This window comes from Ambystoma mexicanum, chromosome 3p, assembly GCF_040938575.1.
Source record: "Ambystoma mexicanum isolate Mex_15411 chromosome 3p, UKY_AmexF1_1, whole genome shotgun sequence".
NCBI lineage: Eukaryota > Metazoa > Chordata > Amphibia > Caudata > Ambystomatidae > Ambystoma > Ambystoma mexicanum.
In genome coordinates, this window is record NC_090925.1 from 1,206,049,699 (window position 1) to 1,206,064,687 (window position 14,989).

At 47.4% G+C, this 14,989-nt stretch overlaps 1 protein-coding gene across 1 annotated transcript in view; it reads right to left on the bottom strand.

Moving 5' to 3' along the window:
• COL23A1 (collagen type XXIII alpha 1 chain) overlaps positions 1 to 14,989 on the bottom strand; it is a 395,547-nt gene that overhangs the window by 49,638 nt on the left and 330,920 nt on the right. Inside the window, exons 18-19 of the mRNA XM_069652640.1 lie at positions 6,876 to 6,917; positions 2,927 to 2,953 (exon numbers count right to left, since the gene is read on the bottom strand). Coding sequence (XP_069508741.1) covers positions 2,927 to 2,953; positions 6,876 to 6,917 — 69 coding nt within the window. The remainder of the gene's footprint in view (positions 1 to 2,926; positions 2,954 to 6,875; positions 6,918 to 14,989) is intronic.

Here is a 14,989-nt window from a genome sequence, read left to right on the forward strand (position 1 = left end):
ATGGACGTGTGGATCCATGTCCTCGGTGTGATTTATTCAGCCAAAGCATGTTTCCAGAACAGGCACTCGGCTGCAGCACCTCCCGTTCCACTGAGACAGAGCTGTTTGCTGATTTACTCGCTCGGAACAAAACCAGTGTTTTAGTATTGGAAACGCGCTTCGGCTGAATAAATCACGCCATCAAAGGGCACTCGGTCATACGAGAAATACCGTATAAAACTGTGGCTACAATCTCCTAGAATCTGCACAGGGGAAATGTGACAAGCACATACCGTATCAAACCTGACTACACAAGAACAGTAGCGCACCTCCATTTCAACCTGTTTTTCCGTCCTGATGAAAGCCAACCACTTGCCAGCTCTATTGAATGGCTGATGAATTTGGCCGAAACACAGTAGTGTCGACTACCTGTTTTTGTCTCCAGTTTGTATTATCAGCACTGTCAATTGTGTACTGTTGTGCACTCTACATACATGTTATTTGTTTATGGAATTCCCTAGATTTTGCAAGGGGTGATACCTGTGTTCAACTCCAGTCAACGTAACTGGAATGAGCATCTGTGTATTTTGTACAGAATGTTGTTATGAATGTGTGTCCTGCTTTGAAAAACTGATTTGAAGAATATATTTTATGTATTAAAAGCTTTGGGGCAAAAGGCTGTTTTTTTACGCACACAGCATTCAGGAGCAATGTTTTTCTTCATGTAGGGGTAATGTGAGGAATGTATGTCATGTCAGCCACCCTGATCACATCATTATTATATAGTCTCAAACCTGCCTGGGTAGATCAGGGCCTAGCCAGGAGCCCCAGTTTTATCTACACATGTACGCTAGTACTGTACAAGCAGCGCCAGCTCAGGGTGCGCTCAGAGGGTGCAGCCGCACAAGGGTGCACCCACGGCGTAAAAATGACACTGAGCTGGCGGCAAGGCGCCCTTAAACACACTTTACAAGAACAGCCGCTCAGTTCTTTTGTACACAGAACTGAGCCCCCTGAAGTTCTGCATTTGTGGTGAGCTGGGGGTGGGGGTGCACAAATCTCACACAGGGCACTGTGTACAAGAGAAATATACCCTATGTACTATCGTGCTTTCTGAAGTGGGCATACGCACGTGCCTCTGTGGGATGTAGGAATGAGTACGGAAAATGATTCGCCCATTATTTCTTTTTGTCACCGCCTATACCACTTTTCTGTACCCATAAAATACGAGGGTGGTGGCGGGTAGAAGCCCCTGCACCGCACTTACTCCACCAACCGCCATTCTATATACATTATCACAACTTACCTTTTTGCAGTCAAAAGTGGTAAAAATTGCAGCAAAGAGATCAACAAAACCATAATTTAGCGAAAGTTGGTATTGACCCGTGTGTGTACCAGCGCCCAGAAGATAATATTGTAAAATGTGAATCTACATGAAAGGAATTAAACCCTATATTGAACAGGTGCTTCACCACATCTTCGTGTGATAAGAAAACTTGACATGTCAACATTTGGTGTGGAAAAATGTCTCCTTTCCAAGGAAGAGTGGCTGCTCACGGGGTTCTTGTAGATACCCTGGAATGAAAAGTGTGGAAAGTGCCGCTTGCGCTGGGGCTCCCGCTGAGAACAGGGGCGCAGACAAGGCGGGTGCACTTTAGGTCAGTAGTTTAGCGCCCCCACTTAACCTGAGGGTCACAGGTTTCATTTCCGGCAGGGCTGAACTCACCCTTCCACCCCTTTAAGGTTGATGATAAATTAGGGATATTGTGTAATAATACTTGTTACTTAAAAGTGCTGCAAAACCGCCAAAACGTTGTTGGCAAGCGCTGTATAATAGTTACTAGCACATGGAGATTGTTCGTGGCCTCCTCTTAGCGAATCAGAATGTTCAGAGTGCAGTCAATAACTACCAGTATTGACTGCATTCTGAACATTTGGACTTCAAAAGCAGACAGGTAAACAATAATGCAATTTTCAGTCACCATGTCTTTCAGCAGCACACTTCCTCTATAGGAGACCCCGTTTTTTCCACTGCAGCTTCGTATTTAACAAAACGGAGACAAAGCGAACGCATGAGAAAACGCTTTCCCTTTCTTATAGAGAAACTGCTTACTTTTTCACGACCCCTTGTCCATGTTCATATTAAACGCGATTAGATTGAACAGGTTTGCAATTGAAATGCTTAAATTATGAACACAGCACCTGTTATTTAAATACTACAAAATAAAACCACATTGAATTTACTGTTTTTGTTGATTTACTTTCTCACTAATAAAAGAACATTTTTTTACTTCACCACCAGAAGACGATTTGCTAGTACCTCTATGTGCCAATAGCCTCATAGACCTTGGGAGGGGTCATGATCACTTGGGATAATGACCCTTCCCAAACTTGTGGTGCAAGGCAATTATCGCGTGATAATGCCCCCCCTTCAGTGTATAAGGCTATATTATTATTAGTATTGCTATAATAGGCCAATGGCTTTGTGTCTAGCAACCGTTTTCCGAAGGGTCTAGTCAAGCACTGGCTCATTTAGTAGTTGTGTTAATTGCGGCGGGTCTAAATCTTCCATGAATTTAATTTTTCCCTATGAAATTATAACAAGCTAAGCAGATATGTTGATATGTTTTGTAAAATGTAAAACAGTCTCCTTAAATTCTAGGTACTGCATTCCTGAGCAATACCCGCCCCCCCACCCCACCGATACAAATAAACCCCCACCTCCCAAACTCCCTCCCCTGCCATCAGTTGAATGAATACCAGTCAAAACAAGAATGAATTCCGGAAGTAAACCACAGTGCATGCCAACGGTTTGGTGCTATTCGTGGGGTAGGAGAGGAGCGCGGTATATAATGGAGAGGGGATGGATACACGGCTTGACTGGAATGTACAGTAATACATGACAGACGTTGACAACTAACGTGTACTGCAGGCATGTTTGACTCACCTTCGGTCCCTGAATTCCTGGAAGCCCCTGTAAAAATAAAACCACCATCGTTCGTGAGAGCAAATCCACAAAAACAAAACACATGTGTCGTAGCCCAGACACACTCCCCTCCAACCCACCCTTTATTTTTGTGTAATTTAGCATTCTGATAAAGTACATAACTTCAATTTAGCCAAGACGTCTTGCTTTTTTCTTTCATTTCCGGCCTTCTTCCTTTAAATCAGTAAGTCTGTCACCAGACCCGTTTCTATGGGCGGGCAAAGGGGGCCGCGTCCGGTACTCAGAGTGCGGGGAGGGGCGCTGCACGGGCAGTTTTGTATCGGTCTCCCCGCATCAGGGACAGGCAGTGAGGGTCTGACGCCGGTAGGCGTACTGGCAGTGGCACCATTGTTACCGGACCGGCACAGTACAACTCGGCTAGCGGGTGCCGTCCTGCCTGCCATGGTCAGACCTGCCGGACGTAATGGCACCCGCCCGCAGAGTTTCACGGAAACACTGGCACCGTTATTAGCGGTGCCGGTGCTTCCTTGTTCCCCACTCCCATTGAGTCCAAAGGGACTCAATTGGAATGGGGAGTTACAAAATTTCCGGCGCCTGACTTCCCGGCCACCGGGGTTGTTTCGGGTCTGGCGGCAAGCCACCAGTATCACCGGCAGGCTTACCGCCAGATCTGTAATGAGGCCCACTGTCTTAGATTAACATCCGTGTGAGCGGCGCACTGACCAAGGACAAAAGCCAGAAGCCTGCTTTTCCCTGTAGTGCGCCCCCTCCCACAACACCTCTTTATCATCCTAAATGGCCCTACCTTTCGCAGGGCGCTGCCAGCCTTAGACAAGTTGGGACCATTAGTTCCCCCCAGTTCCCCACAGAGGGGATTGTCAGGGTTGAGTGGGTGCTGAAACACCTGACAATAAAAGCCAAATTCAAATCAAACTATAAGAGAAAGACAGGGAGGGTGAGGTGGGGGGTCGGTCTTGAGGTGCTGGATGCACTAAGTGAGAAAACGAGGGGGAGAAAGATCAAGAATCGGGTGAGTGCGTGGAAAAAGGTAAAGAACATGAACACAGGAATGAAAGGAGAAAATGCAGAAAGAATATGTAGAAGAATTCCAGAATGAAAGAAAAGAGGGAGGCGGACGGGGTAAGGGGGAGGGGAGAAAGTGAACATTGCACGGAAAACAAAAGGCAATTAAGGAGGAAAAGAGCAAATCAAGTGTCAAATGAGAAAAAAAACAGGGGTAAAAGATCGAAAGAAAGCAGGGGATTGAATAAAAAACAAAAGGAATACAGAATGGAACTAAAAAAAGAAATGATGTAAGAGGGAGAGAACGCTGGCCGAAAGTAGGGACATGCAGTAGAAAAGGACCAGGAAAGGTTGTGCTGCATACGCAGAAAAGGGGAACAAAATGAAGGACGGACTTCTCCCCTCTCTCTGTGGATCTTCGGTGCCTCCTACTCCATAACACGCTGGTTCTCTGCCTGGGCAAGTTGCATGTTACCTACTTGGTGGTGGTGGCCCTGCCCTAACAATTACCGGTATTGGTATTTATGTTGGTTCCCAGCAGTTCCTGAAACATATTTTCATCTCCATGTTGCTGGCTAACACCTGAATGATATCAGGCCATTTTCCAGCCCAAAATACACCACCATCCACACTCATAAAAACCTTGTTCATACACAGTTTGAAGGTCTGTACTATTTTTATACATATTTTTGATCATTTGTGCGGCGTGCACCAGTCTGCTGTGTGCCTTGTCTCACTCACGGAATCATCACATGCAAGGTATCATCCTTTCCTAACAGAATGGTGAGGCATACCTTGCAACTCACAAGGCATTGGCGTGTGTCACCCACCCTGGAGCCAGTTCATAACTGCAGCTAGGCAAATACCATCCACAGATTTCAACGGGCTCTCTATGCTAAATCTGATTTCATCCACTTGGATGGTTCAAAACGATTGAGCTGTATGCGCGATGTGAATAATATGCTGCAGTGTTTGGTGGTCATAGGTGGATCTGGCTGGGGCAATGCCTTTAACTGGGTGGGAGCCAGCATGCACAATTGCTTTTGCTATCCCCAAGTCATTGGGCCCATAGCTGCGTAAACTGTGCCTTCTGCTATGATATGTCTGAGTGAAGGGGGGGGCACACTGATGTTTGCATGCAGGGGCAAGTTTGCAGCATCTGAGGCAGCTGTGCGCAATTTGGTGGAGTGACGCAGGACTGAACAAATCCTCCCACTTCTCAAGAAACCAACATGGATGCCCGATTACCTCGGCAACTACCACCCCATCACCCATCTTCCCTTCGTAGGTAAGATCCTTGAGAAAGCAGTAGCCATGCAACTCCTCCAACACATCAAAGCCAACCTCCTTCAGCCAACCAATCTGGCTTCAGACCTACATGCAGTACAGAAACAGCTACCATAAGGGTGATGCCATTAAAATCCTCAATGGTGGCCATCCTTGCCTCCTGGTTCACCATGAACTCTCAGCAGCATTTGACACAGTAGACCACCAGACACTCACTGACAATCTACATCGCTGCATGGGGATCAGTGAGATCTTCCTGGTTCAAATATTACCTTTCTAATTGCCACCAGCTTTTACAAGTAGATTCTTCCTGATCACCAACTCTACCATCACCTGTAGAGTCCTGCATGGGTCCATCCTCTCCCCCGTCATCCTAAATCTTCACATGGAACCACTTGAAACCCTCCTTGCTCCACACAACATCCACATCCACCAATATGCAGATGACACTCAGATGTACCTCAGGATATCCTCCATCAAAGACATCCACAGGCTCAAGGCCTGCCTTTCAATGATCCAGTTGTGGATGCCCAGTGCTTACCTGAAGCTCAACCCCTCCAAGACCCAATGCCTACTCCTGACCTATAACACTGAACACCCTGACATCCAGACCTGGCCCTTTGCTATGCACCTTGAGGGCTTAGCCCCCCCACCCCCTCCACAGCTGGTCACACGTGCCAAGTCTCTTGGGTTCATAATCTACAGACAACTCTCCCTCAAACAGCACATAGCAAGGCAGACAAAAATGGTTTGTTAATAACTTTCACTCCTGCAGAGAATCAAGCCAGCCCTTTACCCAGAACAAACTTCAGATCTGCTGTCCAAGCCTTTGGTCCTCTCCCACCTGGATGTTGGGAATATCATTCTGGAAGGCCTTGCTGTGACTCACCTAGCACCCCTGAGATGTGTCCTGCATACTGCAGGAAGATTCAACAAAGGACTCTGGAAATATCAACCAGATCACTCTAACCCTCATTGAACTGCACTGGCTCCCCCTCTGCACGCCAGTCTGATCTTCAATCCTGCTGCATCATCTACAAGGATGTCACTCTGAAGTCCCCAAGCTACCTCACTGAGACACTTGGCCTCTCTGGAGGCCTAAGATCCACCAGAATGACGCGTGCAGATATTAACTCAACTGGTGCAGAAAGGAAAGAACCAGAAGAGACCTTCTCTGTTAATGTTCCAAGACTCTGGAACCTCCTCTCCATCAACAAGAGACCCACCCACTCTCTTCTGCCAATCAGGAAAGAGCTCAAGACCCTCCTCTTTAAGGAATGGCTCCTCCCTAACACCTACGCCCACAAACCATTCACCCCCACCCCACCTGAGATTGGGTGATCTGCTCCCCACTATTTCCTCCTCTGGTTGATTGTAGATCCCTTGCTACCAAATTGCCCACCTTCCCCAGCCCCTACTAGCTCCGCACTGCCTCGTTTCTCTGCTCCCCTCACCATGTTCTCCACCCTATGCCTGTAAAGCGCTCCATTACTTCTTGAAGCTAGGTCCCCACTCAATAAATACCCTAACAGTAATAATGATAACAATCAGGTACATGGCGATAGACTAGCACATTTTAAGTTAGCCTTATAATTATATATATATATATGAAGAAAAATACAATATAACACACACTTACCATTGGTCCTGGTGGACCGGGCGGTCCCTGTTCAGGAATAATCTGCAACATGAAAAATATGTATAATTTAAACATATCAAAAACACACAGCCAATAATAAAACAATCATAATTCCAATTTCTGCGCAACCGACACCGCCATGATGGATAAATACTAATAGTTTCCCATTATCCCCATTCAACAAACGGTCAATGGCTTAATTGTCCTTCAGCTTTGGAGATCCATGCCACATATCACACATCCCTGAAATATTCTCAAACATTAATTCATCCCTCTGGCAAAGCTGCAGATCCTCACTGCACAATGAAGACACAGTGCATGCCACATATCACACATCCCTGAAAGAATCTCAAACATTCATTCAACCCTCTGGCAAAGCTGCAGATCCTCACTGCACAATGAAGACACAGTGCATGCCATATATCACACATCCCTGAAATATTCTCAAACATTAATTCCTCCCTCTGGCAAAGCTGCAGATCCTCACTGCACAATGAAGACACAGTGCATGCCGCATATCACATATCCCTGAAAGAGTCTCAAACATTAATTCATCCCTCTGGCAAAGCTGCAGATCATCACTGCACAATGAAGACACAGTGCATGCCGCATATCACATATCCCTGAAAGAGTCTCAAACATTCATTCAACCCTCTGGCAAAGCTGCAGATCCTCACTGCACAATGAAGACACAGTGCATGCCACATATCACACATTCCTGAACGTGTCATTCATCCCTCTGGCAAAGCTGCAGATCCTCACTGCACAATGAAGACAGTGCATGCCACATATCGCACATCCCTGAAAGTGTCTCATACATCAATTCATCCCGCTGGCAAAGCTGCAGATCCTCACTGCACAATGAAGACAGTGCATGCCACATATCACACATTCATGAAAGTGTCTCAAACGTTCATTCATCCCTCTGACAAATCTGTACTGGAAACCTGCACGCTCCCAGTGCACAATGAAGAGACATTGCATGACACATATAACGCAGCCCTGAGAGAGTCTCACACATTCATTCATCCCTCTGGCAATCGTGCACTGGACACATGCGCACCTTCATTGCGCAATTAGCATTTTCACACTAGTGCTTCAGAGGAGAGAAAGCATTTGACCATCTTCAGCTTTTCTTCAGAGATCCAAATAAATATATAAACAAACAAATACAATTATCGGTGCCAGAAGTGAAATAATGCTATTTTAGTTCAGACTTCCCAGCCCCGTGATAAAGTCCCATGTAGAGAGGCAGTGCAGAGTTGCTGAGCGGAAGTGGTGGCATCAGGCACATCCTCTGACAGTCTGGCCTGCCGCCTGCTCCAAAGGCAGTGCAGACTCTCCATCTGCTCGAAGAAGATGGCCCATATCCAAGCCTGCATCTCTTGGGACTCTAACAACACGGGCAAACTGCTTAAAATCTGCAAGGAACTCGCCAATCCTACTGCAGTCTCCACTTCTCCCCTGCCATCCCTGACCCTCTTTAATTTACAGGCCTCCCACTTCTTAACCAAACCTCAGGGCATCCTGTCCTCACCCTCCTCTACTCCCCTCTCCCCCCAGTTCTCAGGCCTCCATTGGCCCCCCAGTTCTCAGGCCTCCATTGGACCCCCTCTTCCCTTCCCTCCCACTGTCCTCTTTCTAGTCCATAGCACAGAGGAAGTATCTAGAGAACAAGTTACTTACCAACTGTAACGATCTTTCGACTGGATGTTCCTCCCACGTATTCCTCATCTTGTGATAATTCGTTTGCCAGCTTTGCTGCTTCGGGAAAAAAATTCGGCAGAGGGCGCTGTGCTCGAGGTTGTGGCATCGAATGTCCCTCGACGGGCTCCGTACCGTGTCAACGTCACTGATGGTATAAGTAGCTCGAGCCGCGCCCGTTGGCTTTAGTTCTGTTTTTTGGAGGAAATACTTGTGGAACATCCAGGCGTATGCTGTGACTGATAGGCCCATCGTGAGAGGAAATTGTAAGAGAACTTAAACTGTTCTGCGGGGTAGGCTGGGAGGGTCGATGGGGAATACGTGGGAGGAACATCCAGTCGAAAGAACGTTACAGTTGGTAAGTAACTTGTTCTTCGAATGGATTGTGTCCTCCCACGTATTCCTCATCTTGTGATAGACTCCCATAGCAGTAACCAATTTGGAGGTGGGAGTGCTAGTTCTTGTTTTCATGTACAGAGTGAAGTACTGCTCTGGCAAATAGACCCTCATTCGAGGAGGAGGCATCTAAGCAGTAATGCTTGATGAAGGTATGCATTGATGCCCATGTTGCAGCCGAGCAAATATCTTTAGCAGGGACTCCCCTCTTCAAAGCCACAGAAGTAGCCATTCCCCTTGTGGAGTGAGCACGTAGCCCATCCGGTGGGTCTTTTCCTGCTAATCTGTAGCATTCCAGTATAGCTAGAATAATCCAGCGGGATATGGTTTGTTTTGTTAGCACGAACCCCAATTTACGACCTGTGTATTTCCCACAAAAAGTTGGTCATCTTGACGTAATTTTGTCATTCTTGCAATGTAAAAGCTGAGGGCCCTCTTGGGGTCCAGCCTATGTAATCTCTCCTCTTCTTTTCCCAAATGAGGAGGAGGACAGAATGTTGGTAAAACAATTTTCTGCGACAAATGGAAGTCGGAAACTACTTTCGGTAAGAAAGATGGTTTAACTTTCAGAACTACTTTGTCCTTGTAAAATGTGGTGTATGGAGGTTTACATGAGAGAGCCTGTAGTTCACTAACCCTGCGGGTTGATGTCAATGCCACAAGAAGAACAGTCTTTAGTGTTAAAAGCCTCAATGGACAGGAATGCAGAGGCTCAAATGGTATACATGTTAGGAATTTAAGAACTAAATTGAAATCCCAAGTTGGAACATGAAATGGTATTGGTGGATATACATTTGTAAGTCCTTTTAGGAACTGTATTATTAATGGTATTTTAAAGTAAGAAACCTCTTCCAAGGAGCGCTTAAAAATGGACAGCGCAGCAAGATATCCTTTGATTGTTCCGATCTGGAGCCCCAGATTGGCTAGATGTAATAGGAAGGAAAGCACCATTGGTGTGCTACATTGAAAAGGGTCCACATCCCTATCTTTGCACCAGTTACTGAACTTATTCCAACGACACCGGTACAAGGATTTTGTTGCTGGCCTCCTGGCCGAAAGCAAAATCTCCATTATGTCATCCGGAAGATCCCAATCCTTGTATCTCAACCTCTCAGAAACCATGCATGAAGGTTGAGTGTGTTGACCTCTGGATGGGGAACCCAACCTTCCTCTTGCGAGAGAAGATCCTCTCTTTGTGGAAGACATACTGGAGGGCAGATGGACATGTCTAGAAGGTCCGGGTACTACGTTCTCCTGGCCCAATCTGGGCCAATTAGGATCATGGTTTTCCTGAACTTTCTCAACCTCCTGATTACTTGAGGAATCACAGGGACTGGAGGAAATGCGTACAGCAGGGGAAAATCCCAATCCACTACGAACACGTCCCCTAGAGCTCCTCTCGGGGGAAATTCCCTTGAGCAATACTGATCGCACTTCCGGTTTACCATGGTTGCGAACAGATCCACTCGAGGGGTTCCCCAAAGGGCGAAGATCTCCAGAAGGACTTCCTGAGCCAACTCCCACTCGTGGGAGACTGTGCTCTGCCTGCTCAGAGCGTCTGCCGCCGTGTTCTGCTCTCCGGCTAGGTGAACTGCCGACAGAGAGATTCCTTCTTGTATTGCCCAGAACCAGAGCTGCATTGCCTCTCTGCACAGAGGAAGTGATCCTACGCCCCCTCTTTTGGTGAGGTAGTACATGGCCACTGTGTTGTCTGTCATTATCAGGACATTCTTTCTCTGTACGGAGGGCAGGAAGGCCTTCAGCGCTAGTCTGATTGCCCTCAGCTCCAATAGGTTGATGTGTAGTTTGGACTCCGATGTAGACCAACGTCTGCTGATTGTCAGATCGTTGGTGTAAGCTCCCCACCCCGTGAGTGAGGCGTCCGTCACTACTCTTATCTCCGGTCATGGTTGCCAAAAAGATTCTCCCTTGAGGATGTTGTCGTTGCAAGCCCACCATGATAGAACCTGAGCAACTGTGCTCAGGACTTGCAGAAGATCTGACATATTCCCCGAGAATTGGGACCACTGAGTTCTGAGGGCCCATTGCAGGGATCTCATTCTCAGTCTGGCCTCTGGCACCAGAAAAATGCAGGATGCTATGAGGCCTAGCAATCTCAGGAAATCGAAGGCCGGCAGATGCTGGGCTTTCTGGAATTTTGTTACCATCTGCTGGATGTGGAGAGCTCTCACCTCGGGCGGCGAGGCTTTGCCCGAGGAAGTGTCCAAAACTGCTCCGATAAACTGGAGTTGTTGGGATGGTATCATGTGGGACTTCTTGAAATTGAGGGAGAAGCCCAGGTTGTGGAGGAAGTGGCAGGTGGTCGACAGGTGTTCCTGAGCTTGTTCTGGAGAACGTGCTCTGATAAGCCAGTCGTCCAGGTAGGGGTAGACATGAATCCCCCCTCTCCTGAGACTCATTGCCACTACCGCCATCAGTTTGGTGAAACCCTCTGGCGGAGGTCAGCCCGAATGGCAGAACTCGAAACTGATAGTGAGAACCGCCAACTGCGAACCTCATGTATTTTTTCTGTGCTTGGGATGGATTGGCACATGAAAATAAGCATCCTGAAGGTCCAATGATACTAACCAGTCTTGGAGTTGGAGAGCCTGACGGATTTGGGAAAGAGTTACCATCTTGAACTTGTCTTTCCTGAGGAATTTGTTTAGTTTTCTCAAGTCCAAGATGGGTCTCAATCCTCCGTCCTTTTTGGGGATGAGAAAATAGGGGGAGTACCAGCCCTTGTTCCTCTCCGCTACAGGTACATGTTCTATTGCACCTTTCTCTAGCAGGGTTATAATTTCCTGCTAAAGGAGCGTATCTGGAATTTTGGTAGAGCTGGCTCCTGGTGGATGATCATGAGTTCTTCTTAGGAAGGGAAGGCAGTAACCTTGAGCTACTATTTCCAGTGCCCAAGCATCTGAAGTAATGCCCCGCCATTCTTTCAGATGCTGAGAGATTCTGCCTCCCAATGGTGTTTTGTATGATAAGCAGGGTCGGATTGGCCCCTCAGCCTTTCGGCCCGTGGCCGTGCCGAAATCGTCCCTGGGGAGTGGGGGCTGGTTTCTGGCCATGCCTGGGCTGGTTTGGAAGAAAGAAAAAAGTAAAAATAAATGTTTTGTTCAACTTTTTTTTTTTTTTTCAAAAAGCCTTTCACCCTTCTTAGGTCGATAAATGAGTACCAACACAGGTTGGGTGATATTGTATGCATATTTGTTCTAAAAAAAAGAGCTTAAGCGTAAGTGCTATACTATAACATTATCATTTGGCCTTGGACGTCTGCTTGGATTCACAGTAATTTAGGGGCTGATTCATGAAATTTGTGCACCACAAAATGGGGATTTGTGCGCCATTCTGGCCACAAATCCCTGTTTAACAAATGGGGATTTGCAGGCAGAATGGCGCACAAATCCCCATTTTTCGGCGCACAAATTCCATGAATCAGCCCCTTAGTGTACTTAGGAACAATGCTATTTGATGCCACTTCCTGTTTTGTCAAGGGGTGAAAAGTCTTGTTTCATCGCTTCCCTGTCATGATGCCTACCTCCAAGGAGCCAGGTCCGACCCAGCAACCCCAGAGGCAGGCATCATTTCCCCGAGGGGAGTGCCAGCGGGCGCAAGCTGGGGCCCTTTGGACGCAGTCATGTTGGACCTCTGTCCTGGCGCCTTAGGCGCCAGGCTCATAAAGCTAGACATGTGTTCAAGTGTTTTAATGTGCACTTACCTGATGCAGACCATGCTGCCACATCCAGGCCCTCTTGAGGCCTGAATAGGAACTACTTTACCTGTGGGACTACTTTCCACCCGGGTGTGGTCGGGGAAGGATACATACCTGATCGGAGGAAGGATACACACTTGGAACTTCTTCCAAAGCTATTTAAACCACACCCGATCAGCAACTCACGCTTCGCGTTGTTCTGCTCCTCGCAGCTGGACGCTCACCGTGTCAGCTCCTGCATCTGGACTTCAGCCACGCCTGTCAGCATCCTGGGTCACCTGCAAAGGGAGACAAGAGACCTACCAGCTAATCTGCACCACGGAGACATCACCGACGATCCTGAAAGGGAAGACATCATTTTTAAAAGCATTTCGTTACGATCGCTGCAGCGCTGCATTTCATTCACCTTTCCTGGGTTCCTCCATCTTCAGCAGCGATCATCCGGATACACAGCCACTTCCCAGAGCCTAGAGAAAAAGACAAGAATAAGAGGTGAGAGAAGGAAGGGAATAGGAAAAGCTCAGTTTCCTTCTTAGACTTACCTGTTGGGTCATTCCCATTTCATTTCGGGTCTTGCTGCTTCCAAGCAGGACCCCGGCCCCTATGGAGAAAAGAGACAAAGATATTAGATGAGCGAATGCAAAAACATTACCTGAGCGCTCATCTAGGACTTACCAGATCTTTACTGGAACTGCACGTTTCACTTCGGGTCGGCGCCATATCTCCGGCATTCCGAACCCCGGCCCCTATGGGGAAAAGACATCAACATCAGCGCTTTGTTGCAAGAAGTCTCCAAAGGAATCTTCATTCATCACCTGAAAAAAGACAATGAACATTATTATTTAAAGCTTGAACTTTTGAACTTGCAACAGAACTTTTACAGCGCCTTACCAGTATAATCAAGCTTACCTGAACTCCCATCCAACCTCAATCCAGTGAAGTAACTGGGTTCAACGCGCCCCTGCGTCAGAAGCAGGATGGAGAGCTCGTCCTTTCAGACCCTAAGGTGAGACTTCACGGGGAATCGTGGAAGGGTATCGTGGAGGGTTGGAAGAGAGTGGGAGGCTTGAGCATAACTCAGTCAGTAGGTAATACTCCCTTTTCACGCACAGGAGAATATTCCTGCGAGCCGGAGAAGCCAGAGTAGAGGGCCATTCCTGTCCATCTTCAGAGTCCTGCGCTTCACCATTGAAGAAGCATCAGCACTCGAAGCCAGACCTGCGCCTCCGTGGGAATCAGGTGAGCGTTACAGAACGCGAAGCCTACCCACAATTTCCCACCCGGGCGCTATGGAGACTTCCGAGACTGACCAGCTGGCCCAGCTTTTGGGGGAATTACGGGCAGAGGTGCACTCAGCCCTCCAGGAGACTAACGCTCTCAAAAGAGAACTGATCTTATCTAAGGAAAGAACTGATGACCTAGCCAAAAGGTTATTACAGGCCCAGGCAGGGCACACTCCTTTACCTAATTCCAGAGACATTTCCACATCAATGGGTTTGAGTAGCCCGGTACAAATTAATCTACCTGGACACATGCCTTTGGCCCCGCCTGAACGTTTTGCGGGGGATCCCAAGAAATATGCCACCTTTATGAACCAATGTCGTTTACACTTTCTATGCAGACCCGGAGCCTTCCCTAATGACCAGATCAAGGTAGCCTTTATACTATCTTACCTCAGTGGCAGTGCTGCCGATTGGTCTATTCCATTGGTAAATCAGGATGATCCCATTCTCCAGAATTTTCAGGGCTTCCAGGCCAGCATGGAAAGATTGTTCGCTCGACACTCTCAAGGACAGGCCCTTGATAACGAACTGCTATCCTTACGACAAGGTAATCAGGATCTTCTGTCCTACATAGCCACCTTTAACAGACTGGTTGTGGAAATTGGATGGCCAGAAAGCAAAAGGATCACATTGTTTCATTGAGGCCTGCGCGGAGAGCTTAAGGATGTTCTAGCTCAGATAGTAAACCCACCCAGGTCTGCGCAGACTACATTGACTTGGTGGTTCAACTTGATCACAGACTTCAAAATAGAAAAGCAGATCGGTTCAAGTATGAAAACCGAGCACCGATCAAAACCCACGCTACCTCCAAGAGTACCGACGTATCTGAACCTATGCAAATCGGTGGTGTTAAAGGACCATTAACGCAGAAAGAACGAGAGAGAAGGCGGCAAATGCAACTTTGTCTGTATTGCGGGACTTCCGGTCACTTTCTTCGAAATTGTCCAGTTAAACCACTTAAGAAGGTGGTTGGAGCTACTGATAACGAATTAGTGACACCTGATTCGGGAAAC